This window comes from Nematostella vectensis, chromosome 11 (assembly GCF_932526225.1).
Source record: "Nematostella vectensis chromosome 11, jaNemVect1.1, whole genome shotgun sequence".
Classification (NCBI taxonomy): domain Eukaryota; kingdom Metazoa; phylum Cnidaria; class Anthozoa; order Actiniaria; family Edwardsiidae; genus Nematostella; species Nematostella vectensis.
Window position 1 is genome coordinate 5673005 of NC_064044.1, and position 24689 is coordinate 5697693.

Consider the following 24689-nt stretch of genomic DNA (forward strand, 5'->3'; position numbering starts at 1 on the left):
CTGAACTACAAGACTTAGAAATATGGGTCGACATAGAAAAATGTGAGTCGAACCAGGCACCAAGATTGCGCACTTCTGAAACGGGCATAATATCTATATTGCCAACACGAACTGAACAATTATCTACTTTCAACAGCTGTTGTTTCGATCCGATAACAAGAAATTCAGTTTTATCGTCATTGATTTTTAACTTGTCCTGGTACATCCAAGTACGTAAGTTATTGATGCATCGTTCCATAGCATCCAAAGAATCCGCTAGGTCCGTCTCACTATTGGGATCAAAAGATAGATAAAGTTGTGTGTCGTCAGCGAAACAATGTGCATCCGGCAGATGGGCTTGTACTATCTCAAAGAGCTTGGAGGTGTAAAGTACAAACAGAAGCGGGCCAAGACAGCTGCCTTGTGGGACACCAAAACGCAGATCAAAGCTGTCCGACGTCACCCCCTCAAACAACACACGCTGGCTGCGCCCTGATAAATATGACGTAAACCACTCCAAAGCCTTCCCAGCGATGCCGAAGCTAGCAGTTAGACGTTGGAGCAAAATTGAGTGATCAACTGTATCAAATGCAGCACTTAAATCTAAGAGTACAAGTAATGTAACGCGCTGCGAGTTCATATTCAATAATATATCATTAGCAACTTTGACCAACGCCGTTTCCGTACTGTGATGCTTGCGGTATGCAGACTGTAATAGCGGATAAAGCGCTGACTGAATAAGGTGATTATCCGTCTGATTGAAAACTGCACGCTCAATGAGCTTGGAAACATAAGCTAAATTGCTCACAGGACGCAAGTTCTTGAAGATAGATTCCAATCCCTGTTTCTTTAACAGTGGTACGACAATAGCCTCCTTCCAGCAGTCAGGAAAAATTCCTGATTCTAATGAGTTATTGATTAGCTTGGTGATCACGGAAACGAGTGGCTCACTACAGGATTTCAACAAGTGCGTAGGTATGGGATTGAGGCAACAAGAAGTACATTTCGAATTCTTAATGAGCATGCGTACATCTTCCTCAGTCAACAACTTGAAAGCTTCCATTCGAGGGACTAGAGAGACCGTTTCTACAGTACAGTCATTCACCAGATCACCGCTCTGTACATTCTCCGAGGCACTACAACCCTTGTCAAGCTCATCACGCAGTCGGTTGATTTTTTCCACAAAATACTTTCCTATGTCGTTTGCCAATGCTGATTTATCCGCATAGTCCGAAAAGCATAGTGAGTTCTTTTCCACTAAAAGATCTTTCACAGCACGAAATAACTTGCCTTGATTATCAGAATTCTGACTGACAAAGTCAGTCAAAAAAGCAGATTTGGCTTCTTTCAGCAAATACGTCACATGATTTTTGTGTCGTTTGAATGAGGCGAGATCATCAGCAGACCTAGTAGTTCTCCATTTTCTTTCTGCGCGCCTGCGCACTCTCTTAGCCTCACGGATTTCCTCAGAATACCAGGGCACTTGGGGTCTGACTGTAACTGTTTTCGTCTTGAGTGGCGCATGGCGATCGAGTAATCCAGCAAGTGTTTTGTTATAACAGTCGACCAATTGCACAGTCTCCGAAGGTGGGTCCTGACACAGTTCCGAGGCAGACAAATCACTCCTGAATGCTGTTGTGTCAATAGCCTTCACTTTCCTAAAGGATACCTTTTTCCTAGAGAACTCCGGCATTGAAATATTTATGGCGAAAAATGCTATACAATGGTCTGAGAAATAAGAGCCAGGTCGGACATCATGTATGAGACTAGAATCTAGAGTCCTTGAGATAAGCAAATCCAAGGTGTTCCCAGAGATATGAGTAGGGAAGTTAATGTGCTGCTGTAGACCCATTGATGACAGTAGATCTAGGAAGCGAGCTGCATCGTTGTCAGAATCGATATTAACATGGATATTGAAATCACCAGTCAACACAAGAGGCTCAGTTGTCATGACAACAGACTCCAGGAACTCGGCGAATTCCGAGATAAACATGCTCACAGTGAGCGGATGACTTGACGAGTATGGTGGCCTATAGATGGCAAGTAAACGCAGACGAGTAGAGCCAGACACAATTGTCCACTCCGAATACTCAAAAGAATCATAAATACCCGCTCTTGCTTTTTTAACTACAAGTGAGTCCCGTGCCAATATACCAGTACCACCCCCATTTCTGTCTGAGCGAGGGTGATCGAGTAGCCTGTATCCCGGCGGTGTGGCAGCAATCCTAGCCGCAGAATCTCCAGGTTTTAACCAGGTTTCGGTAATAACCGCAATGTCGACATTAGAATCGCAAATATGGTCAACAAAGTCAGGCGCTTTGTTCCTAATTGACCGGGCATTGAGAACACAACACCTCATAAACTGAGGTCTATTGTTGTTAACAATTGCCGGCTCTGTCAACGGAACTCGTACCAGATTTGAATAATGGCGCGGAAGATTTTTTGGTTTCGTCTTGGTATGATTTAAATTGTTCTTATGTTGAGGGCCAGGATTCATAGACACATCAGAGTAGATTGTAATGTCGATTGGTGGATCATGTCCGGCTACAATTAACACAGTTTGTCCTCGCTTTGACCATCTTGAAAGACTCAGACGTGTTTTCCGAAAACCAAACTTCGACAAAGATACCTTAACGAGCTGGCCAAGATCGATAACTGCCACTACTCTAAAACACGATGAAGGCAGAAGCTGATTTTCCATATACGGCTCGGCGATGATCTTAGAGAGCTTTGGGTCCGGGTTAAAAAACACAAGATGACAAAATAGCACAGAAAATATCATAAACACCGGAGACCCACTCTTAGCCGCCATCTTCCTTGTCTGTCCACACACTTCAAGCTAGCTTCTTTTCAAAACAAATGATGCAAGTAATAATCTCGATTTCAATTTTTTTTTTAATATTGATGTTCAAAACAGAACTTACCTTTGAAGTTTCTCTTTGTCCTTCTCTAATTGTCCTATCTGTAATTCAAGCTGAAAAAAAAATAATACTCCTTAATTATACCATAGTTTTGACTTTTCTTTAGCTGCTAATGATACTAATAATGGTGGTAGTGATGGCGATATTGAATGATAACAATGATAACCATGGCGCTGTTATTATTCCTTTTGCTCTCATCTCTAATATTGCTAGCCTGCGTAGCAACCTCAAAGTGCTTGGAAAGATGAGGGATAGACACCGCGCGCCTTCAGAGAAGGATGGAGCAAATGCAGGGTAAGGGAGCCTTGTCCTTCCCAGACTCTAGCGCGCCTCGTCTCCGTCTCTTTTCTTTCCCAACCCTTTCCTATAAAAAAGCTATAAAATCGCTGTTACGCCTTCTATACCTTAGATATGTAATCGGTCTTGCTTTCCAATTCCTCCTCAAGTTTTTTTGGATCGCCTTGTAAACTATCTCCTTTTTCCAGTTGAAATCGTCTTTAGAACAAATAATATGATAAGGACTACCGACAACAGAAATGCTTAGTGCTGCATTTATATAGCGCAAATAAATACCTGCCCTGGGTACCAGAGCCTCCAGCCAAAATGCCGTGACAAGAGTCCCTAGTACCCAGGGTAATAAATATCGCAGGACATAATCAAATTTTCAAATTCGACTCAATAACTCTACTCGTCAGTATTGAAATGGACTGCTCCACGAAGTTTACAATAATAAGTGTGAGTTAGTGTATAGATACTGGACCAACGTTAATCAAGTGTTCACTCCCTTTACCTCAACACTTCATGAAGATTAAGAATCACTTCTTGACGGACGTTGATCTCCCTGAAAAGAAGAACACAATCTAAATGACCCTTGGTACTACCTTAAAGCGGTCACCCTAGGAAACAGAGTCAAGTGTCCGCCTTATTGAGGTTTGTCCTTTCATAAAGTTAATTAGAAACAGTGGCATAAAGTTGATTAGAAGCAGTCACCCTTGGTCCAAGCCAAATGGCCGCTTTATTGAGGTTTCTCGTAAAAAGGCATTCAGTTACAGGTACCGTATAAAAGGTGGCTGTGGCCGTTTAATTGAGGTGGCCGCTTTAAAGAGGTAAAAAATACAGTGTTCAAGTGACCCATCTTCGTAACATCGTAAAATGGTCGCTTTATAGGGGTACCAGTAGGTCAACTAGTACTTACTCCCGTGCAGATACCAAATGACCCTCAGCAGTATCCAAAGCGGAGCGGAGCTGAAACAGACGAGGTAATTTATCCTTCAACATATCCATCATTCACAATTAATTAGCTTATAATGCCAATAGGCAGAGGTTGCTATTAGAACTGTTATTTACAACTTGTACTTTAAAAACGTTTTTCGAAATATTTCGTGATTGCTCGGCGCTTATTTTAGTTTCCTTGTCCTAGGCGAATTGCACTTCCCAACATGCGACAACACCGAGCAACGTGCGGCAACACCTCCCAACATGCGCCAACACCTCACAACATGCGGCAACACCTCCCAACATACGGCAACACCTCAAAACATGTGGCAACACCTCCCAACATGTGGCAACACCTCCCAACATACGGCAACACCTCAAAACATGTGGCAACACCTCCCAACATGCGGCAACACCTCCCAACATACGGCAACACCTCAAAACATGTGGCAACACCTCCCAACATGCGGCAACACCTCCCAACATACGGCAACACCTCAAAACATGTGGCAACACCTCCCAACATGCGGCAACACCTCCCAACATACGGCAACACCTCAAAACATGTGGCAACACCTCCCAACATGCGGCAACACCTCCCAACATACGGCAACACCTCAAAACATGTGGCAACACCTCAAAACATGTGGCAACACCTCCCAACATACGCCAACACCTCCCAACATGCGGCAACACCTACCAACATGCGGCAACACCTCACAACATGTGGCAACACCTACCAACATGTGGCAACACCTCCCAACATACGCCAACACCTAATAGCCACCAGCACCACGGAACGTCTGCCAGAACCCCCACTACAAACGTCAGCAATAGGGTTTCTACTAACCTTTTCACATTCCTGGCATTTGAACTGAGAAGTGTCACTTGATCCACTTTTAGCAGACATTATCCTATTAATAAAAAGCAACAAAAAGTAATTATGTTTGGATTCAGTTATATATACAAATGCGTTGTTGCCGTTAACATAATAATGGTACCCCCTAGAAACGGGCCAAATTTTTCAGTAAGCCTTTTGTTTTCTTGAATTTTATGCCTAAGATTAACTGCCTCATTTACTAGCGTCATATCCATACCTTTTTAGTGTCGAAGTCTTCTCTGTCGCATTAGGGGTAACACTGTAGAAGAAAAGATACATTTTGAAGAAGAAACCAAATTTCGGAGAATATGATTTTATGCAGTATTTTTCGTTTATCTTTAGTGTGGAGGAAGCCTCTAAATATTTTAATTTAAAACCTTAAATTATTTATGACTTTTAGACGCCAGCACCTTAATTTGATAAAATATTGTTTCAAAAATATTTTATTGCAAGCATTTCCCTTAGGTATCATTCTTGAAGCGCTTTTTTTCTTTTAAAATAACCCTTGCAATGTTTAATTTTCCTTGCGTCATTTTATCATTTTACTGTAGTGATCCTTTAAGAACAAACCGTGATATCTCATGGCGGGATTTCATTGATCCCGTAAATCGTCTCTGGGACAGCGGTAAACATACGGAATTCCTGTGTAGGGAATGTAATTACTAAAATAAAGGGATGAGAAACAGAGGCCAACAAAATAAGCGCGGAAAAATAAAATCGTGTTCAATAGAGTTTGGGTACAACAGTACCATATAACATCTATAGACCGAAAATACCGTTTTAGGGAGAAAGAATTTTTAAGAGAGGATTATTTTAGAGAACGAATCTCCATGTCCCGTGATATTCAATCTGAATTTTTCTCTTAGATCAGACAGCCATCTATATGGGGGATTTGTTCTCTTACAACAGTCTCTTGGAGTTATAGCAACGCCAACGGCGACGGCTTGGAAGACGCGATATAGAAAAAGCACGTTCACGCTAAGCGATAAATTCTAAACTAGTTTCTATTATAAAGATACACAAACAAAGTTTATTATCCGAAAGAGACAAATATCACATCGTATTTTATTTTTAACGAAAACAGAGAGTCGAGTCCTAGACAGATCGTAAAAGGTGATGTTTTCACGTCGTGGTATGGCAAAGATGGCTTAAACATACCAGATAGAGGACATTTTCATGAGCTGATTTTGGATTTTCTATTGTCTTCTGACGTCGCAGTCTGCTTTGCTGTTGCCTTTACTCAAACTTCGTAAAGTCAAATTTGCAGTTACGGTAAGTACAATCCTAGAGAGTTTTAATTGCGATGTATATATTGAGACGAAAAAAGCACCCTTTATTTGCACCTGGATGTTTTTTTTTATGCCCGACAGTGGCGTAAGGCATAAAATGAGACAAATCTTATTATCAGTTTGTCGTCGTCTCACCTAATTTAACATAAGCCTTTTGTGTTACAGAATGCGAAATCAAAGTCTCACAAAAAGAGTATGATTAAATTATGTAGACCGTGCTCTGTTGGTCTTACCTATTTGACGGAGCTGGTTGTGAAGGCGGTGGGATGGAAGTCCCAGATGGAACACCCTGTTGCTGTTTTGTCTCTCTCTCTTTCTTCGCGTCTTCTTCGTGGAATTGAGACGAGAAGTTTACTCCTGCCGTCTGTGCAGGATTCCATGAGAATCTCTTTGCACTACAAAAACAAAAACAAAAGATATAAACATAAAGGCTGGTAAAAAGCATCCCCATCCTCCCCTCCCTACCCTCTTCCTACTCACACAGAACCACCTTTACTTGCTATAGTAAAACCTACTGTATGGAACCATAATCTTTTAATAATTTTGGTGTTGAGGGGCCTCTAAAAAAATACGATAAAAACCCGGGGGACCATTCTTTTGCCTCCCCAAATGTGGAGAATTTTGACTTTTCTTTGCGCCCTTCTCCCATGAGAAATCTGACAGAAATCCTGACAGCGTTCACAAATGCAGCAAAGCGTACAGTACACAAAGTTACTGCAAAGTCCCGAGTAACTTGGGTTGCCGCACACAAATGACGTCATGAATGAATTTAGTCGAAGAGTTGGAAGTATTTAATAGGAAAGATTCAATTTATCGGTGAAGGGGAGTGTATACGATACCTCATGTTCCTAAACTCAGTTTTGATGTTGTTGAAGGAAATATTAAACATGCCCCCTCCTGAAGGCGACTTTAGAGCTGCTTCTTCCCCTACAGTTTCCGGGGGAGGCACGACTTGCATGACTTTGTGCTGAACCTCAGGAGCTAATCGGAGAAACATTATCATCATCAACAATAGCAATTCTCAGATGATCATCATCACCATCATCATCATAGTCATCATCATTGCCTTTATCAAAAGTATTATCATCATCATCACCATCAACACCATCATCATCATTATCATTACTTTTATCATTATCACAATTACCATTGTCAAGATCATTATCATATAACAAACCACAATCACCACCACCATCATCAGAATCATATCACCATCATCATAACCACTACCATCACCATCGCCATTATCATTGCCACTATCTCAATCATCATCACCATAATCATTACCATCAAACCATCTTGAACATCATCACCATCTCCATCACCATTATCATCACCACTACCGTCATCATCATCACCATTATCATTGCAACCATCTCAATCGGAATCACCATAATCATTACCATAATATCATCATGACATCAACATTGTCAACACTGCTATCTAACGACCTAGGCCTTTTCCCCACAATGAATAATACCTTCGCTGTCATCCGTTTCTTCTGCATTGTTAGCGTCCTCTCCAATCAGTCCTTCAGTGGGAAACTATAACAGGATAAAGTCCAAGATTTCTCAAAGAGGGCACCAAACCATAAGAAAGGATTCTATTTCTTACAATCTTAGAGTTAAATATTCATGAATGTCGGCTGCCACTGCATTTTTCTAAAATTTCAAGGGAGGCCACTATCCAGGGAAGCCAGGCAAGCAGAAGAAGCAAGCAGAATTAGCAAGCATAAGAAGCATTGCCAGAAAAGGACACTTACCAAAACTGAAGTGACATCTTCTCTTTTCTGAACAGCCATATGAGTCCTCCTCTTGCTATACTCCCTTCTTCTAGTCTACAAAAAAAGGAAAATGATTTCTCGAGGAAGCAAACAGTCCAGAAGCAATGTCATGCAGGGCCATAGCAGGGGGTGGGGCACTAGGGACACGTGCTTCCCCCCCCCAATATTTGAATAAAATATACGGAAATCATCTGTAGGGGCGTGGCTGTGCCTCTGACATTTTCTTAAGGTTTTTGTTTCATGCCCCCTCCAATATTCTGAGGCCTGCTATGGCACTGTCACTGAAACAGTCTGGTCTTACAACTTTAGAGATAAGGATGGAAATGCTTGTGTCGAATTTATGCATAGTCCCTGACAGTAGCCGGGTTCAAAATAGCAGCTGGCTGCCAGCAATAGCTTGCTGTTTTCTGGTCTTTGCCGGCTATTTATCTTTATTCCACTCTCATATTTTGAGTATGCAGGCTTTTTTTTCCAACAAAATCAACAATACGGGCAAAATCTAGCAGATTTAAAAAAATTATTTTGAACCCTATAAGTTGTGCTTAATGTTGAATCAAGCTGTTTCACAGTATATTATCTCTATAGTTGTGTTTGTGCTATAGTTCAGTATCTAAGCTACAAAGGTGGTGGTTGCTTTAGCCTACAAAATTTTTTAACTCGCAGGCTTTATACTGTATATAATCTCAAATTTTCAGAACTTATTAATCTGAATACCTGCAATTCCTGAAGCCAGAACATCATTGTCTGCTTGTCTTTGGCCTGCAGATGGTAGTCCCTTGCTGGAGTACTGCATACAACAACAACAATAGTAACAACAATAATAACAATGAATCCGCCCTCCCTATCTTGGAATCTTTGCTCTCCCCGCCCAGGAACTCCAGGATCTGTATGATCACATGAAAATTGAAAACATTAATAGTTATTTCCATATTTTATTCATATTCTCTCACCATATGTCAAACTTGTTAAGCCTTTCAGCAGTTGGGTCAACTTCAAATGAGAAGGTAGCATTTCCAAGGTCAATAGACCTGAAAAAAAGTTCACATAAAAATAAAACCAATTCCCTGTTTGGAGATTTCGGTTTTGATTACACTGATTATTTACCCTAAAGGAACGCAGTCCTGTGGTGTCCGATAGTAGTATAACCTACATCGTCTTTCATCATAAACAAACCTTCAAACACAAAAATATCATCAGGAAATTGTCTACGCCATCTGTTGATCATGAAGCAAGAAAGCCAACAAAACATATGGTTCCAGTAAGTTCAATTACCCATTTAATCACACAATACTATGGATCAAAATAATTAATTTTATAGATACTCACCACCTTGTTTTCCATGTTTTGATCAGTCCCTTTTCTAGAGATAAAATGTATATATAAAGCACATTATTACATAATTGCCAACCTTGACAGCTCTAAAAAACGGAAGATTGTGCTTTAAATACAAGAACGGTATAAGAAATTACTGATGAATTTCCCAGGAGATTACAGTAAATGTTATTTACTGTACATGTTACTGTGTAAATATTATTTACTGTAATGTCCTGGGAAATTCATCAATAATTTCTTATACCGTTCTTGTATTTAAAGCACAATCTTCCATTTTTTAGAGCTGTCAAGGTTGGCAATTATGTAATAATGTGCTTAAAAAAAATTAAACTTTCTTTGAAGGCTAAGAACCAGGAGTCTCCCACGAAAACCTGGAGAGTTAGGTATGTTATCATTATGACAAGAAACAAGTAGACAAGAAATTGAATGAAGATATACCTCCTTGCTTGTTTAAGAAACCACAGAGCTTTGGTGTAGCTGATTGTTTCTGAAACAGAAAAAATTAAAATAAGAAATGTCACAAATTTGCCCACCTTGAATCATCATATGACATCTTCATGTAAGCAATTAAAACAAAACTATAATCTTGACATATGATATAATCTTTATAAACAAGCATTGCTCTGACCATTATATTATACTATACTGTAACTTGCCTCAAGAATTACCTAGGAGTTGGCAACTCCTTTATAGGGAGGGATGACAGGTTAGAAAGTTCATGTAATAGGTGGTTTGCTTTGGATAGAAACCATATGCTAATGTAGAAACTGAGAACAAAGCATATTATCCTGTTACTATTTACATTAGCAGATGTGAGAGGATCATGTGAAAACTTGTTTCAGATTTTGGTTTCTGTTGAGCACAGAACTGGATCATAAAGCCTTTGTCAGCATCTTTAAATATTCATAGTAACGCAGGCAGAATTAGGAGTACTCCCTTTCCTTATTCTCCTATTATCCGATAATTGGCTTGTTTTGAATTTCAAGCAATTTCCCTTAATTATTCACTCATTATCTGTTTATTGCCAGTTTGGTTCACATCTAAAGTGGATCTTGCCTAAAGCAGGTCTATCTGATGGGGGTAAAAAATCTTGTAACAAAAACTTTAAGTAAAAGCCTCACAGCTTTGGTTTTGGTGTAAGCTTACCTGACATTTTATTTATCATGTTTAGTGCTTCAAAGCTGCAGAAACTTTATGTATTCTCCAAAAAAATGTTATGGCTTTTTATGTAAATTTCAACCCTGTAAACATTTCCATGTAATTATCTCCCCCCCCCCCCCCCCCCCCCAACACACACACACACCCTTTTGAAGGTCTTGTAGCACTAGGAGTGTAGAGAAGCAATGTAGGCAGCAGATTGTGGTTAAATTAGGAGTGTAGTCTCAATGCAGAATTGCAAAATTGTTCCAAAGATATTAAATCACTGCTTTCAAATAAATGGTCGCTAGAAAACTAGAACCCTCCCGCTTTGCCATATGAGAACTGCAAAAGCATGATTTGCCAAAAACAAATTTTATCAAAAAGTGGCTTTTGATCAATGCTGCGTAAAAAGGCAAACTAAGCACATCATGAAAGGGTCTAGATGGCCGGTGTTCAATGGTCCTTTTCTATGACCTGATTTTTGCAATATTCAGATCTCCTAAAAAACATAATTTGCAGTATCAAGGCGCAGTCATACTATCAAACCTGCTGTAAACAGCTAGGTATTTATTGCTAAGTTTCCGGAATAGAAACTGTAATTGCAAGCCCCCGCTGTCAAAACAAAGCAAGTAACTAAAATGGTTACGATACGGATACACTTCAAGGTCTATGCATTAGGAAAAATTAACCATGTCAACGATTTTCCCGTTTCAGGATCAATAGATTATCCAGAAAAATATCCATGAGAAAAGGAATTAACTCAATATACCGGAAGTTCATCGAAGTGCAAGAAGTGTACATGACTCGCGCGCTCATAAAATAAAGGGTATCGAATTAAACTATTTTTGTAAATATAAGGTTCCACCTTTGATTTATCTAAAGGATCCTCTGTTGAGGTCGTCTCTTCCGTTGTAGTATTTTGTTGAGCTGTGGAATGCTCAATTTCTGGCGGAACTTGTAGAACTTCCCAAGACATCTCCATTTTGACTCTCGACCTGATTTGCATAACACTGGGGTCTAGGCTCTTTTCTCTCTCACATTCCACAGCCAACCTTGAAAAAATCAAACATCTATTTATATTTCACAAGCACAGCCTTGAATCTAATAAACTCTTTAGATAAAAATATAATTGCTAATTTATATTTTGCTTGCTTTTTTAGAATTTATGGTGTATCTATTCTGAAATGTAAAAATTTATGCTCTTCCTTCCTGTGGTTTCCGTTAACGCGTGTACTAAGACGAGTTGCGCAATATTTTCATGTTTCCCGGTTCTTGTGTGTAAACCTCGTGTGTGAAATCTTTGATTATCGGCAAATTTCTACTGCAAATTCAAAATGGGTGAGAAGAAAAAGTCAAGAAAAGATAAAGAAGTTAAGGATGAAGGGAAAGAGATCCGAAAATCTAAAGAAAAGGTAAGATAAAGGTTTATTTACAAAGTTTTGCTAACACAGTTTAGAAAGCCATTCCACAAAAACACGTGTTTTGGTTGATGTAAAATCATAAAGGTAGTTATTCCATACGATTGCGTTGCTTTTCAAATAAAGAACGTGATCTCATCAAAGACCAATATTAGCTTTAGAATAATCGTGTTTTTTTTCGTATGATTCCAGTGGATTTTTTGTGTGCCTTGAGAGTTTTCGACGACTGTGAAGAACTTCTACCCTTCTTTATAATCGAGTAACACAAAACTAGACTAATACCGTCTTTGGAGTCAATTCCTGATAGATTTCTTTATAAAGTTATTGTGCTTAGAGACACTTCACTATAGCAACTATAGCACTATCGCTATAAAAACACCCCATCCCCTAAAGTATGTCCTTGAAAAGAAAGACAGACTTGGCACTCAAATCTGAATATTGTTTACTAGATGTGATTCAATCTAGTTGGATATACAGCATTCTTTGAGGTGTATTTACATACTGTCTTGAGTTTTTTTCTGATAATGCTGATCTTGCTTTCTTTTTTATTGCTAGGTAGAAAAGAAGACCAAGAAACGTAAGCTGAAAGAGAGTGCAGAAGAACAACCTGAAGTTTCCAAGAAGAAAAAGAAGACAGCAAAAGATGAAAGTGAATTTGATGAAGGGGTACATGTATATTATAACTTTTGATCGCAAAATATATGTATTATAAATCAGGGCCTCTACACATAATACAGTACCAGGGTGATGTTAATTCTAAAATGACTATCATTTCAGAATGACTTTCACATCCCTTTCAGATCACAATCATTCATTCAAGTACAGAATAAAAGAACTAATTTAAGAATGACTTCTTGCTCCATAACCAATAAAGGGATTATTCTGGAATAAACAAAGTTTGGTTCTGCTATTCCTTGAACAAAATGCAAGAAATATGGCTTGGATAAGCTTGTTTCCTGTAGTGAAACTTGTGTCAGTATCATTTTTTGCAGAGGCCTTTAGAATCAATATTGATCTTAATCAAAGACAATTCCTGAAACTTGCACTCCTCTGAATCCTCCACCTGATGCTGCACAGGTTGAGCCAAGTGTAGCCCAAAGAGAGGGGGATTTCTCCAAATTCAGGATATCCCAAAAAACCATCGATAACCTAGAAGGTACAGTAATTATTTCTATTGTAGCAAAATATTGCATGAGCTTTTAATAATATTTAGCTTTGTACTCTATTTTTGTATTCCAGATAGAGGAATCACATATCTCTTCCCAATCCAAGCAAGCACATTCAACTATATCTTTGATGGAGAAGACGTCATTGGACAAGCAAGTATGTGTGCTTTTTAGTGTTATGTTGTGACTTGTAATCAAACTAATTTTTTATGATACCTTTTAAGTAAAATGTTTTTTTTTTACTTTTATAGGGACGGGAACAGGAAAAACAGTAAGTAATTATTTTTTTGCATTGAAGATACAGTATTATGAACAAATAATATAAGAAAACACTTAAACACAGTAAAAAAACAGGTTAAACCTAATGAAGTCATTGTTTTCATGCTCTTTTCAGCTATCATTTGCTTTACCACTTGTGGAGAAACTTCAGGACGGAAAACTTAGCCAGAAAAGAGGCAGAGCCCCAAAGGTGTGCTTGCTGTTAATGTTATCTTAAATATAAGTAGTTAGCCTGATTTATACACCTACACATCTCAGCTTCAGTTTAATGTGTATTAGGCATGATCAGAACAGGGGTGGAGACAAGGGTTTAAAGTACTACTGTAGAATTTGTAAAATATTGTTTTAGAAAGAAATGGGCATATGTAATTGCTTTGTATTATATATATATATATGACTTAAAGCCATTAATATTGTATTTTACTTTTCTTAGGTACTTGTCATGGCACCAACACGAGAACTGGCCAAGCAAGTAGGCAATGAATTTGAAAACCTCAAGTCTAACTTGGAAGTGTACTGCATCTATGGTGGAATGCCTTACGAACCACAAGGTCCGACAAGATCCTGTCAACCATTACACATTCCTCTGAAAGAATACTCCCTTTATCCCAGGAAGCTTTTCCAAAATTTAATTTTATAGGGCACTTAAAATTGTTTGTTTTTGCAGAAAATGCTATCAATTCTGGTCTGGATGTCCTTGTTGGTACACCTGGCAGAATCCTGGACTTCATGAGACAAGGAACTTTAGATCTTTCCAAGCTCAAGTAAGTACTGTGCCTTTTCAATATTTACAGAGCTTTTCTGTCCTCCCTGTTTCCTGCCACAATTTCTTTTCTAGTACAAAGTGTCAAACATCATGGTAACCTCTTTTTCTGCATTAGACATGTCGTCCTTGATGAGGTGGACCGAATGTTAGACATGGGGTTTGCAGAGTCAGTTGAAGAAGTTCTGGCAGCGTCATACGCTGAGGACCGTGAGGACAAACCACAGACCCTGCTTTTCTCCGCCACACTCCCACCCTGGGCCGTCAACACAGCCAAGAAGTACATGAAAAAAGACAGGAAACTAGTGGACCTTATAGGGCATGACAAGCTCAAAACTTCTACCTCTGTGCAGGTTGGTAACTTTTGTGTGTGTCTGAAGAAGAGCTTACTCCCAATGCTTGAAACCTCCAAGGGAGAAAATGGTTCTGGTTACTTTGGATTTCAAGTTATTTTTGGGAGTAAGTACGCAGCTGCTTTGTCTCCTATTATCTTTGCTCTACAAAGGAGTTCTTTTGTCTGTATTTTTCTCGTTCTTTGTGTCGAAGTGCGGGTATTTTTCATTTGCCCAATCAAATTGCAGCTTGTAAGAGCTGCGCACTGACCCAATTTTGGGGAAGGGAAGGGAAAATATATGGAAGAACTTGAAATAGAAATCAAGCTGTTTATGGCAGGCTTGAGTTACAGTAGCAAGGTTTTGAGTTCATTGGAGTAAACTGTATTTTATTCAGCTCCTTGATTTTATTTTTATCTGAGAAATTTTAGAATAAACATCAGCAGTACATAATTGTTGACCGAGGTTGCTTACAACCTCACAACTACATGTTGTTTTTGTTTTTTATTGTTTGTCCCCCCGACTATATGGTTAATGAATCACCAAATATTAAATGTTTGAATATTTGCTCGGCATACAGAGTAGGCTCATCAAGGCAAAAAGTGGGGAGGTCCCCCTGCCCCTATGGAAGGTGTATGGATGGGGTGACCACATGTGTGTGGGATTATTTCTTGCTACCCTCTAATAAATGGCAGACGTGTACATCGATGATGTGACTGCAGAGGGCTAATTTCTCACTATCCCTCTTGTCCTCAGCACATGGCTATTAAGTGTCATTATACTTCCAGAGCATCAACAATTGGAGACATAGTACAGGTCTGTAACCTTTCCCACTCATTTTATAGTACAACATACATTATAATGGCCACTCATTAGGAAAGTTGGCTCCCATGTAGTAACCTTTGGTGTGATTTGAAACTTTTTTAGTATTGGCCAATATAAATGCCTCAAGGTTTTTGATTGATGGGAGGCACAAGGCAATTATAGGAAATCATTTGTGATAGTTCGCAAATATTGAAAACTGCAATCTCTCCCTTTTGCAGATCAATACAAATCATTTTTGACTATTGAGCTTTTCCATCCTAGGTGTATTGCGGGGCTCATGGACGCACAATGATTTTCGCACAAACCAAGAAAGAGGCGAATGAGCTCGCTCTAAACTCTGTTCTGAAGCAGGTATGTATTGTGTGTAAAATATTATTTCAATTGCCCTTCACCAGACAACTTGTTATTCAAGACATCCTATTATAACAGAAACCTCTTTGTTACAGACACCTCATTATTAAATACATATCATTATTATAACAGATACTTTGTTATTACAGACACCTCATTATACTGTAACAGATGTCTCGTTATTAAAGACCCCTCGTTATAAACGACACATTTTTATAACAGACACATTGTTTTACAGACTCCTCATTGTAACGGACACCCCATTATTACAGACACCTCGTTATAACAGACACTGTTTAAGGGCCTGTTTACATGGAGATAGGGTCACCCTCCTAGTAGGGCCACCCTACCAGGAGGGTCAAAACATAGCCCTCTTTTACATGAGAACTCGACAAGCTAGGGCTAACACGGGACAGGGCTATCTTTAGGGCTCGGTCGCTAAGCTTCGTAAACAACAAAATGGTGGGAAGACATTCTCTATTGGAGTTGAACTCGATCTTTCTGTCTTTAGCGTCAATAGCTTCTGTTTTCCAATGCTATGGCCTCTTATTGTCGATCCTTCTCACTACTTTGCTGCTCATTTGCAATATTCTCTGCTTGGAATCTTCGGAAATACTCGCCCGGTTGATACTGACGAGACGCCATTTTGTTGTATGCTTGATTTGGCGCGGAAATTCGAGTGCGGAACTACGTAACTTGACGTCATTTGATGCAATTATAGATAGCCCTACCCCTAGGGTCACCCTACTAGCGCGTTTACATGGCCCTACCCCTACCCCTAGGGTCACCCTATCTGACATGTAAACACAACCACAAAAAACAATAGAGTAGGATAACCCTCCTGGTAGGGCGACCCTACAAGGAGGGTGACCCTATCTCCATGTAAACAGGCCTTCACAGACTTATTATAACAGACACCTCATTATTACAGACATCTGTTATAATTGAATGGGCAGGAAAATAACACCAAAAGTACTTTTGTTATTTGTAAAGCTAAACTGCAGCCCCTAATCCATAATACAGTTGTAGCATTTGATCAACCTTCAACAAAAAGAAGTCAGTCTAAACTGAAAAAGTCCTTGTTACTCTAAAACTGTGTCTAACGAGAGGTATGGGAATTCCTCCGAGATCATGTTTTTTTCACTTTTTATCGATCTTTGCAAACTGACATTTGGTGATTCTCTCTCATATGCTTTTAATTTGCACAGGAAACCCAAGTGCTCCACGGGGACATTCCCCAGAAGCAACGTGAAGTGACACTCAAGGTTTGTATTCTTTTTATTTTTCCTAGAATTTATAAGCTACGAGCTTGTGTTTTTTAAGCATTTACCATAAAACTCTGTTTTTTTGGTGTGTAGGAGAAAAGTCAAGTAGTTTATGCAAACCTGTGAGTCTTTGCTTTTTTTTCTCGCAGAGTTTTCGTGAGGGGAAGTTTCGCTGTCTTGTTGCGACAGACGTGGCTGCACGTGGACTGGACATACCAGAAATCGATCTTGTTGTACAGTGTGAGCCCCCAAAGGTTAGTATTGATGCTACCATACACTATTAAATATGTCTTTGTGGTAGGGCATGTTCCTTTGCCTCTGTTGAAATTTATTTTTGGCTTTGGCCTTTGAAGATTTCAAGTAAATAGAAGCAAGTTATTGCTGGATAAAAACACAGAGACACTAGTGCAACACCCCCTACTGTTGCCACTTGTGATTGAACTTACCTTCAATAGCCAATCCATCTGGTGAAGATTTTCTACAGGGAAAATCAGAACACAAAACTTCGACACAGTACATGTGGTTCATGTGGACAGAGCAAAAAAAATGGCATGAAATTTTCCAATTCTCAATATATAACCTCAAGATTCCGCAAACAAGGAGTTCCTCTGACCAAATTCTTAATTCTACATTTTAAAGACATATAGAAAATGAAATTTCGATATTAGCGAGCAAAGTTGGCTTAATTTCTTAATTTCTGAGGCCGACTTCTCCCTAAAAACGAGAATTTATACTTTGATCGTTTAAAAATTGCAAATTGCACTTCAAGCCTCATATCTTGAAGACGAATCCATTAGAAAAAAAACACTTTTTGATATGTTGGTTTACATAACATAAAGGAACCTCTATGCAAAAATTCAAGCTTACCGAAATTAAGATATTAGAATCGGCTATCATTATATCTTCCGAATATAATTTTGTTTCGCTTTTTTTTTGGGAAAACTTGCCATTTTTTTTTTGCTCTGTCGTTCATGTGTGAAAATCATTGTGAAGGAGATGCAAGCTGAGAGGAAGTTGAGAAGAAAGGAATGAAACTGCTTCTTGAGTTTACTTTGCGCTGATTTTCACATGTTTGTATACTCTACGTCTCTGCTTCCTTCTCCGTTTTCTTCCTTAAAGTAAAGCCGTTTTTTGTCTTGGAGGCCACGGTGACGTGCATTATAATGGTAAGACCTGGTGTGAGAAGTCTTTTAACCCCTTTTTTCTTCACTCAGGACGTAGATGCGTATATTCATCGTTCTGGAAGGACAGGCCGCGCTGGACGGGAGGGAATATGTATTGTGTTCTACAAACCGCAACAAGAAGGTTTACTTCAACCCGTGGAGCGAAAAGCGGTAAGAATTGATGGGGCCTGTATCATGTGTATTGGCTTATGCAAAACTGGTTGGCTTGAGCCACTACTTTTTCTATTTATTCTTTCAATTTTAAGACGCGGAGGAGGCTAAGAAAGGTTTACAAACTACTTTTGGCTAGAAATACATGGATATGACTCCATTTCTGTTTTGATATTGTTCTAATGGATTTTTTTTCAGGGTATCAAATTTAAACGAATTGGTGCACCACAGCCAGTTGACATTATCAAAGCTTCAGCCGAGGACGCTAAGAGGTAACTCGCTGCCACCACCATCCTCAGCCACCAGCTTTGCAAACATTTGTCCTCATTGTCTTTGTTAATGGTTTTTTATAAGCATCGTCATTATCATCATTATCATCATCATCACCCATTGTCATCAATTCTTGTCTTTTATCATCATTGACAATATCTGTTATTATGAACATCATCATCATTGTCACCGTGCTTCTCATCATAATATTCAAGTTAGTTTTCAAAAAAAAAAAAATAAAGAAAAAGAAGAGCTTATTAATGAAAAAAAACTAGTATTCAACAAATTAAAAAAAAATACAAATGGAGATTGTTGTTGTTATTTCCCGGGGTTTGACTTTAAGTTACTTTTTGCACCTCTCCAGGTGGCTTGAAAAAAAAACTGAATAGGCCGTGTCCCGAAAATGGGACATATAGCTTTTTAATTTTTATTTTGTTTGTTTGGTTAAACGGCTAAACTTTTGTTTTAAGGCTGTAAATATTTATCAAAAGGCCGGGACCTGTCTTTGCCTAGCTTTCGCGCTCAAATTCAATCGTCTAGGGAACGGCCCATTGAGCCAGTGAGAACCAAACGCCCACTTGTCCTCGTTTCCTGACAGGTTTCTGGAGCAGATCCCGTCTGACGTACTGGATTATTTCCGAGACGCAGCCGAGAAGCTCATCGAAGACAAGGGCGCCATTGACGCAGTGGCAGCCGCGCTCGCACAGATTTCTGGGACGACTGAGATCAAGTCCCGCTCTCTTCTGACGTCACAAGAGGTGAAGAGTGGCTCATTTAAGTGAATGGGGCTGTTTGTAATACCTTACCTGGTCATCGCAGTGGCGGATCTACGGGGAGGGGTTAGGGGGTTTAAAACCCTTCTTTGGGCTGCCAGGAAGCCATATGTAACAAAAAAAATGCCCCCTCCCCCTTTTGTCACTGAGCCAAACCCCCCTTCAGCGAAAAGCTAGATCGCCCCTGAATCCGGTGCTTTCATTGTTGTTGTCTTCCTGTGTTGATTGTTTTTCTGACATCGGTAGGGTTACACAACCTACATCCTACGCTGTGCTGACACGGAGTTGCGAGGGACTGGGTACATGTGGCGCGTAATCGAGAATAACCTGCCCCCCGAGGTGAAACCGGAAGTGCGCGGAATGAGACTCATCAGTGACAGGATGGTGAGTGTTTCGGTTGCTATAACAACAATGTCTCAGCAACAACAAAAAAGCCGTTAAGTAATGCTCCGTGTAAGAACCAGGCATATGAACGCTTGTATGTCAAAAATGCCTTTGTTAATAATGCAAATTTGATTGGTCAAGACAAAGAATTACATAAGTTACACTTAAAACTAAATGCTGCCTAACGTTTTTGAATATTTGAGTTGTAGGATTTATTAGTATGTGTAATATGGCTTATTAGACAAATCTAACGTGGGGAACCTTGTGAATATTATGTCAAGCAAAAATTGTTCTTTTTTCTTTTGATTGGTTCAAAACAAAAAATCTCGGATAAGATATATTAGGGAGCACATGTTTCATGTAATTTCCTCAAAATCTCACTATATTCTATATCTTGTCCTTGTGTTTTTAGTAAAAAATATCTAGCTTTTCGCTGAAGGGGGGTTTGGCTCAGTGCCAAAAGGAGGAGGGGGTATTTTTTTTGTTACATATGTTACACGCGTGACACTAAAAGCGGCTGCTAAGCAGACTAAGTTCTTGCATGATTGGGTGATGATTTAAAGACAATTAATATTAGTAACGTCATCGTCATCATCAACAGCAACTGCAACGTAATCTCCACCTAATTAACGGCAATAATATAGTCAACAACATAAACAATAACCATAACGACTTCGTTATCATTAACAGCAAAACGTATGAAAAATTATCAACTAAAACATCGGTATGCAGGTCCCAAAAACTGTCCCGGGTTGAAAAAAGTATAGCTGAAGAGGCGCTCTATTATTCAATGGGGGAAAGGCTTGTGAAAACGAAACATCCTGACCATTTACCCGAGATATCTTACGAGTCACTATCCCAGGCATTACCCTTTACACCACAGTAACAGTGTATGGTATGTCTAATTTATTGCTCATTTTCAGGGCGTGGTGTTTGATGTTCCAAGGAAGCTCGATAATCTTATCAAGGTAGGGGGTTGTGTCTCGTCTTTTCCTGACTAAAGTCAAGTACGGCAGCTGCAGTTCCCCGTCTGGTACTCCGGCGTAGGTCTTGTACTCCGCATGGTGTGGTGGGCCTTCCTAAGGTCTATTTTACGCAGATTTTGTTCTAACTTTTCCCTGCTAGCAGAGGCCTCTTTTCTCTGTATTTCGCTGGGCTGGAGTTCGCGAGGAAAAGATACCTCTGCCATGGGTCGCAAGTTCGTTTGATCAAACCGCCGTCCACGATCGTGGACGGGAGATCCAGAGCGCATGCTCCGTTCATTAATTACTGGCCACTATTTGAGCCCACAATGACTAGCGCATGCATGAAACGTATATCCGCTGCGGGATAATAAGCCCGCATTCGAAACGGCGTCCTCCGTAGAAATATCACGCGACGAATTATAAAAGAAGCCATTCAATGCCTTATCTTCATTCAGAATTTTCTCTTTTGACTAACGAGTCAATCTTCCGTTTACAGGTTTTGCGTATTCTTCTGGAAATATCTGATCTAAGTTCACCAAAAAGTTTTGTAACATTTTCTTCGAGTCCAACTGTGCGATATTTACATTGAAGAAACTCGCCTGCCCAGACCCCTGCCCAGACCCCTGCCCAGATGTCTTGAAATTAATCCCACAAACAAGACAAAACTCGTCTTTGCTGCGTTTGCTGTTCAATCTTTTTAGTGACGTTTTAGGTGATTGAAATTGAACAGTTGTTTTCTTTTTTCGAAGAGGAGAGCTAACCGGAGTTTGATTCATGATTTCCGACTAAACCCATGCAAAACATATTAGCATATTCACAGCTTTCGCGCGATGGTACGGGTTTTGGCACGTCGGTCGCTTATTAACGCTCACGCATGCGCAACGTAAACAGTTTCGACCCATGGCAGAGGTCTCTTTTCCTCGCGAACGCCAGCCCAGCGAAATACAGAGAAAAGAGGCCTCTGCTAGCAGGGAATTCTAACTTAAGCCCCATGCAAAAACATCGATACATAAGTGCAGGTATCGCCTCGCTTGGCTAACCACAAACTAAGACCGTGTCCCCATGTTTCCTGAAGTATTTGAAAACGGATGTTTTTTCCTCCGGTTACGCCTCCCATCCGCTTTTGGCCAGCAGTACTGGGGATATTTGCTCGGAGTTTTACTGGAGGCGACAAAGCAGTGTCGTTTCAGTAATGCCTAGTGTACACTTATGCCTATTGCACACTAGCAACATAACAATATAACAAAAAAAAAAACATGTTTTTTTCTCTTATGTCGCTAAAGTCCATATCGTTATGTCGAAGATAAGAGTGCGCGCGCCCATGTCGTTATGTCGATATGTCGCTAGTGTGCACTAGGCATAAACGGAGATAGTCTTAAGGATGACATTATATTTTATTTGTGTGTTTTTGTCCTCTTTAGGAATCCTGGACGGACCGCCGTGGGGTCACACTAGAGCGCGCCCGAGAACTGCCCGAACTAGTGGACTCTGGGCAATCAGCTCGCCCGAACAGCTTCGACCAACGGTCGGGCTGGAATCGGGGCGGAGTGGGCTCGTGGGGCAATAATAATAACCGCCAGTCTTGGGGCGGCCGAAACCAAGGCGGCAGTGGTGGATACAATCGATTTAACTCGGACAATTCTCAGAGCTCTTTCGGGGGTAATCGGGGCTTCGGTGGAGGCTTCAAGAATGGACGATTAAACTCGGACAGTCCTCGGAACTCACCCGGAGGATACGCAAACAAAAGCGACAACAAATCTAACGGATTTAGATCTCGATACCAGTGAATAAAGTGAAATATAGGCAATTGTACGATGGCCCTATTAACTAGGAACAGCAGAGAGAGCATGTATCCGGTCATGTTTAAAATATCCCTTTCAAACTCGTATTCGTCCTCGTCGACAAATCTAACAAGCGCCGTAATTTTCTTAAGGGAGGGGGAGAGTCAGTCAGATATTTTACTACAAAAAAAGGATTTGGCGCTTCATTGAAGAGAAAAGACTGTGTATTTGTCTTGCCCATCCCTGGCCACGCTTCTGCCTAAACGTCTTTTAGCAATTCACCTGCCCACATCTTGCCACAACTCTTTGCAGCGCGCGCGTGAAACCGAGGTCAGGTGTCAAAAACAAGATGGCAAAGTTTGTTTTTATCCTCGGTTTCACCCGCGCGACGCAAAGAGTTGTGGGAAGATGTGGGGAAAGTGAATGACGAGGAATAGCGGCGGGGGTAAAATGCATTGCAGTGCTCAAAATATTTTACACCTTCCATAAGGGTTGTGTCTAGTGCTATGCATGCTTATAAATCAAGGATCTAAGATTGACCTGTGTGGCTTTTATTTTATGGTATTTGAATAGCTGTTTTACTCTTATGCTCCTCAATATCCATTTCATCAGCATAATTATATGTATATACAGTAGTTTTAGGTCTCATCAGTACTTTTGAAGCTCCCTTTACCTACTAAATTGTACCCCCATTTTCATTATATCATTGTGCTCTATGTTCCGCAAATGCAGGCCCGCTAGAACATGAAAATACATAAAAAATTATATGTCAATATATGTCATCGACGGAGTCAGAAAAAAAGGCAAGTTAGAAGTATCTTGTCGTAACTATCTTTTTTTGTTGTAAGCTAATATTTAATTGAATTCCACTTGTTTTTTTTTTCTAGAATTCCAGTATCCCGGTCGCTAAAACTCGCTTAATCCCGCATACATTTATCATTATAATGAGTTATTGTGATAGAAGTATAGTCTTTCCACATAAATGCAAAAAAATACAGAGGGTTGCCACCATAGCAAAGATACATTTTTTGGTCACTGTGCCATCTTCGGGGCCGCACCCAGAGCACCTTTGTGCAACATGGGCCCCATGATTCCGAGGTGGGTGTGGCCCCTTTAGATGTTGAGTCTGCCAACACCACACTTGAATAAAATGCCTAACATTGAATGCCGTGAGTGTTTTGCAGTCAGGTTTCTTTTCTGTTAATAGGTTAAAAGTTTTTTTGAATAATAATAATCCTATGACGTCACGTTTCTTTACAACTATCGTTAGGGGTATGTTAATCAACAGATGGCTTTCGTGTTTTCACTGTCGCTCCATAGACCTTTGATTGTACAAAGCAAGGGGACAGATTGGTTACTGTGGTATGACTGAGATATTCCCAGACGAGAAATGGATTTGATTTTTTTTTCAGTCACGCAACAGCGAATTCAACTTTTAAGGCTTATAGCAAGCGTTTTGATGTTGACAAAGAGGGGAAGGGGGGGGGGGGGGGGGGGCTGTACATAATACTCAAGTGGAGTGGCGCTGAATACCTACCACCCCCACCCCCCCACCTTGGCCATAAATAATGAACACTCCCTTATATCGAAACCACTTGACTGACAGAAACTTTCAAAACCCGGACTGTAGATGTCCTGTTAGCTAAGACGTCAGTAGACAGTAATGTACTTTAATTACTGTGGATGGAAAAATGACGTGATTGTTTCCTGTCGCCGAGATCGTTGATGAATTTTCTCCGTCGAGATCTTGGCGACAGTCCAGTGACACAGAAACCATTTTCTTGATTTGTTGACAAGTCACGGGAGCAAAGTTCGGGTTATCAGGATTGAATTAGGCCAAAGGTAACCCGAAAAAAAAACAGTCTAGTTAGCAGGGAATGTACCCTGGTTCCGGAGCCTCGAACGTCTCTCTATTTAGTGGCCAGCAGCGAGGTTGAGACGAGTGGCAAGCTCTCGATGGCCAGTTCGAAGTTATCCGAGTTCGAGTTAGTGGTGTTTTGTCACATAATCTGAGATGATTCCACTATTACCACCAAAGAAAAAAGATAAAAAGAAACAGTGAGTGTGTGTGTGTGTGTGTGTGGGGGGGGGGGGGGGGGGGGGGAGAAAGTTGGATCATTGTATGCCATTATATATGTATAAATTATTTTCCCAGCCCCCGTTTTATAGCGCGGATTCTAATAGATGCTTTTGTCTTTAGACGGTTGAGGTTTCCGACGGACCTCCGGAAGTAAAGTGGTGATA

At 40.1% G+C, this 24689-nt stretch overlaps 2 protein-coding genes across 3 annotated transcripts in view; one reads left to right on the plus strand and one right to left on the minus strand.

The window, feature by feature from the left end:
- Positions 1–11561, minus strand: part of LOC5505456 (TBC1 domain family member 2B) — a 30462-nt gene extending 18901 nt beyond the window's left edge. The window contains exons 1-17 of one of the 2 annotated variants that reach the window (XM_032373868.2): positions 11405–11561; positions 9838–9886; positions 9394–9427; positions 9172–9240; positions 9018–9095; positions 8782–8854; positions 8047–8121; positions 7765–7828; positions 7124–7265; positions 6518–6679; positions 5566–5637; positions 5213–5254; positions 4966–5029; positions 4096–4145; positions 3691–3741; positions 3305–3395; positions 2904–2953 (exon numbers count right to left, since the gene is read on the minus strand). In XM_032373868.2, the coding sequence (XP_032229759.2) occupies positions 2904–2953; positions 3305–3395; positions 3691–3741; positions 4096–4145; positions 4966–5029; positions 5213–5254; positions 5566–5637; positions 6518–6679; positions 7124–7265; positions 7765–7828; positions 8047–8121; positions 8782–8854; positions 9018–9095; positions 9172–9240; positions 9394–9427; positions 9838–9886; positions 11405–11545 (1307 nt within the window). In that variant the 5' untranslated portion in view covers positions 11546–11561. The remainder of the gene's footprint in view (positions 1–2903; positions 2954–3304; positions 3396–3690; positions 3742–4095; positions 4146–4965; positions 5030–5212; positions 5255–5565; positions 5638–6517; positions 6680–7123; positions 7266–7764; positions 7829–8046; positions 8122–8781; positions 8855–9017; positions 9096–9171; positions 9241–9393; positions 9428–9837; positions 9887–11404) is intronic. The other variant, XM_001626246.3, reaches the window with a different exon arrangement.
- Positions 11562–11719: 158 nt separating this feature from the next.
- LOC116613215 (nucleolar RNA helicase 2) lies at positions 11720–23610 on the plus strand. Its single transcript, XM_032373871.2, has 19 exons — positions 11720–11951; positions 12513–12623; positions 13035–13113; positions 13197–13280; positions 13375–13394; positions 13518–13592; positions 13836–13953; positions 14070–14166; positions 14284–14518; positions 15254–15313; positions 15584–15673; positions 16882–16938; positions 17088–17192; positions 18153–18272; positions 18471–18544; positions 19141–19300; positions 19562–19699; positions 20623–20667; positions 22086–23610. The coding sequence occupies exons 1-19, from the start codon at positions 11874–11876 to the stop codon at positions 22449–22451; spliced, it is 2112 nt and encodes a 703-aa protein (XP_032229762.2). The 5' UTR covers positions 11720–11873; the 3' UTR covers positions 22452–23610.
- The last annotated feature ends 1079 nt before the right edge of the window (positions 23611–24689 follow it).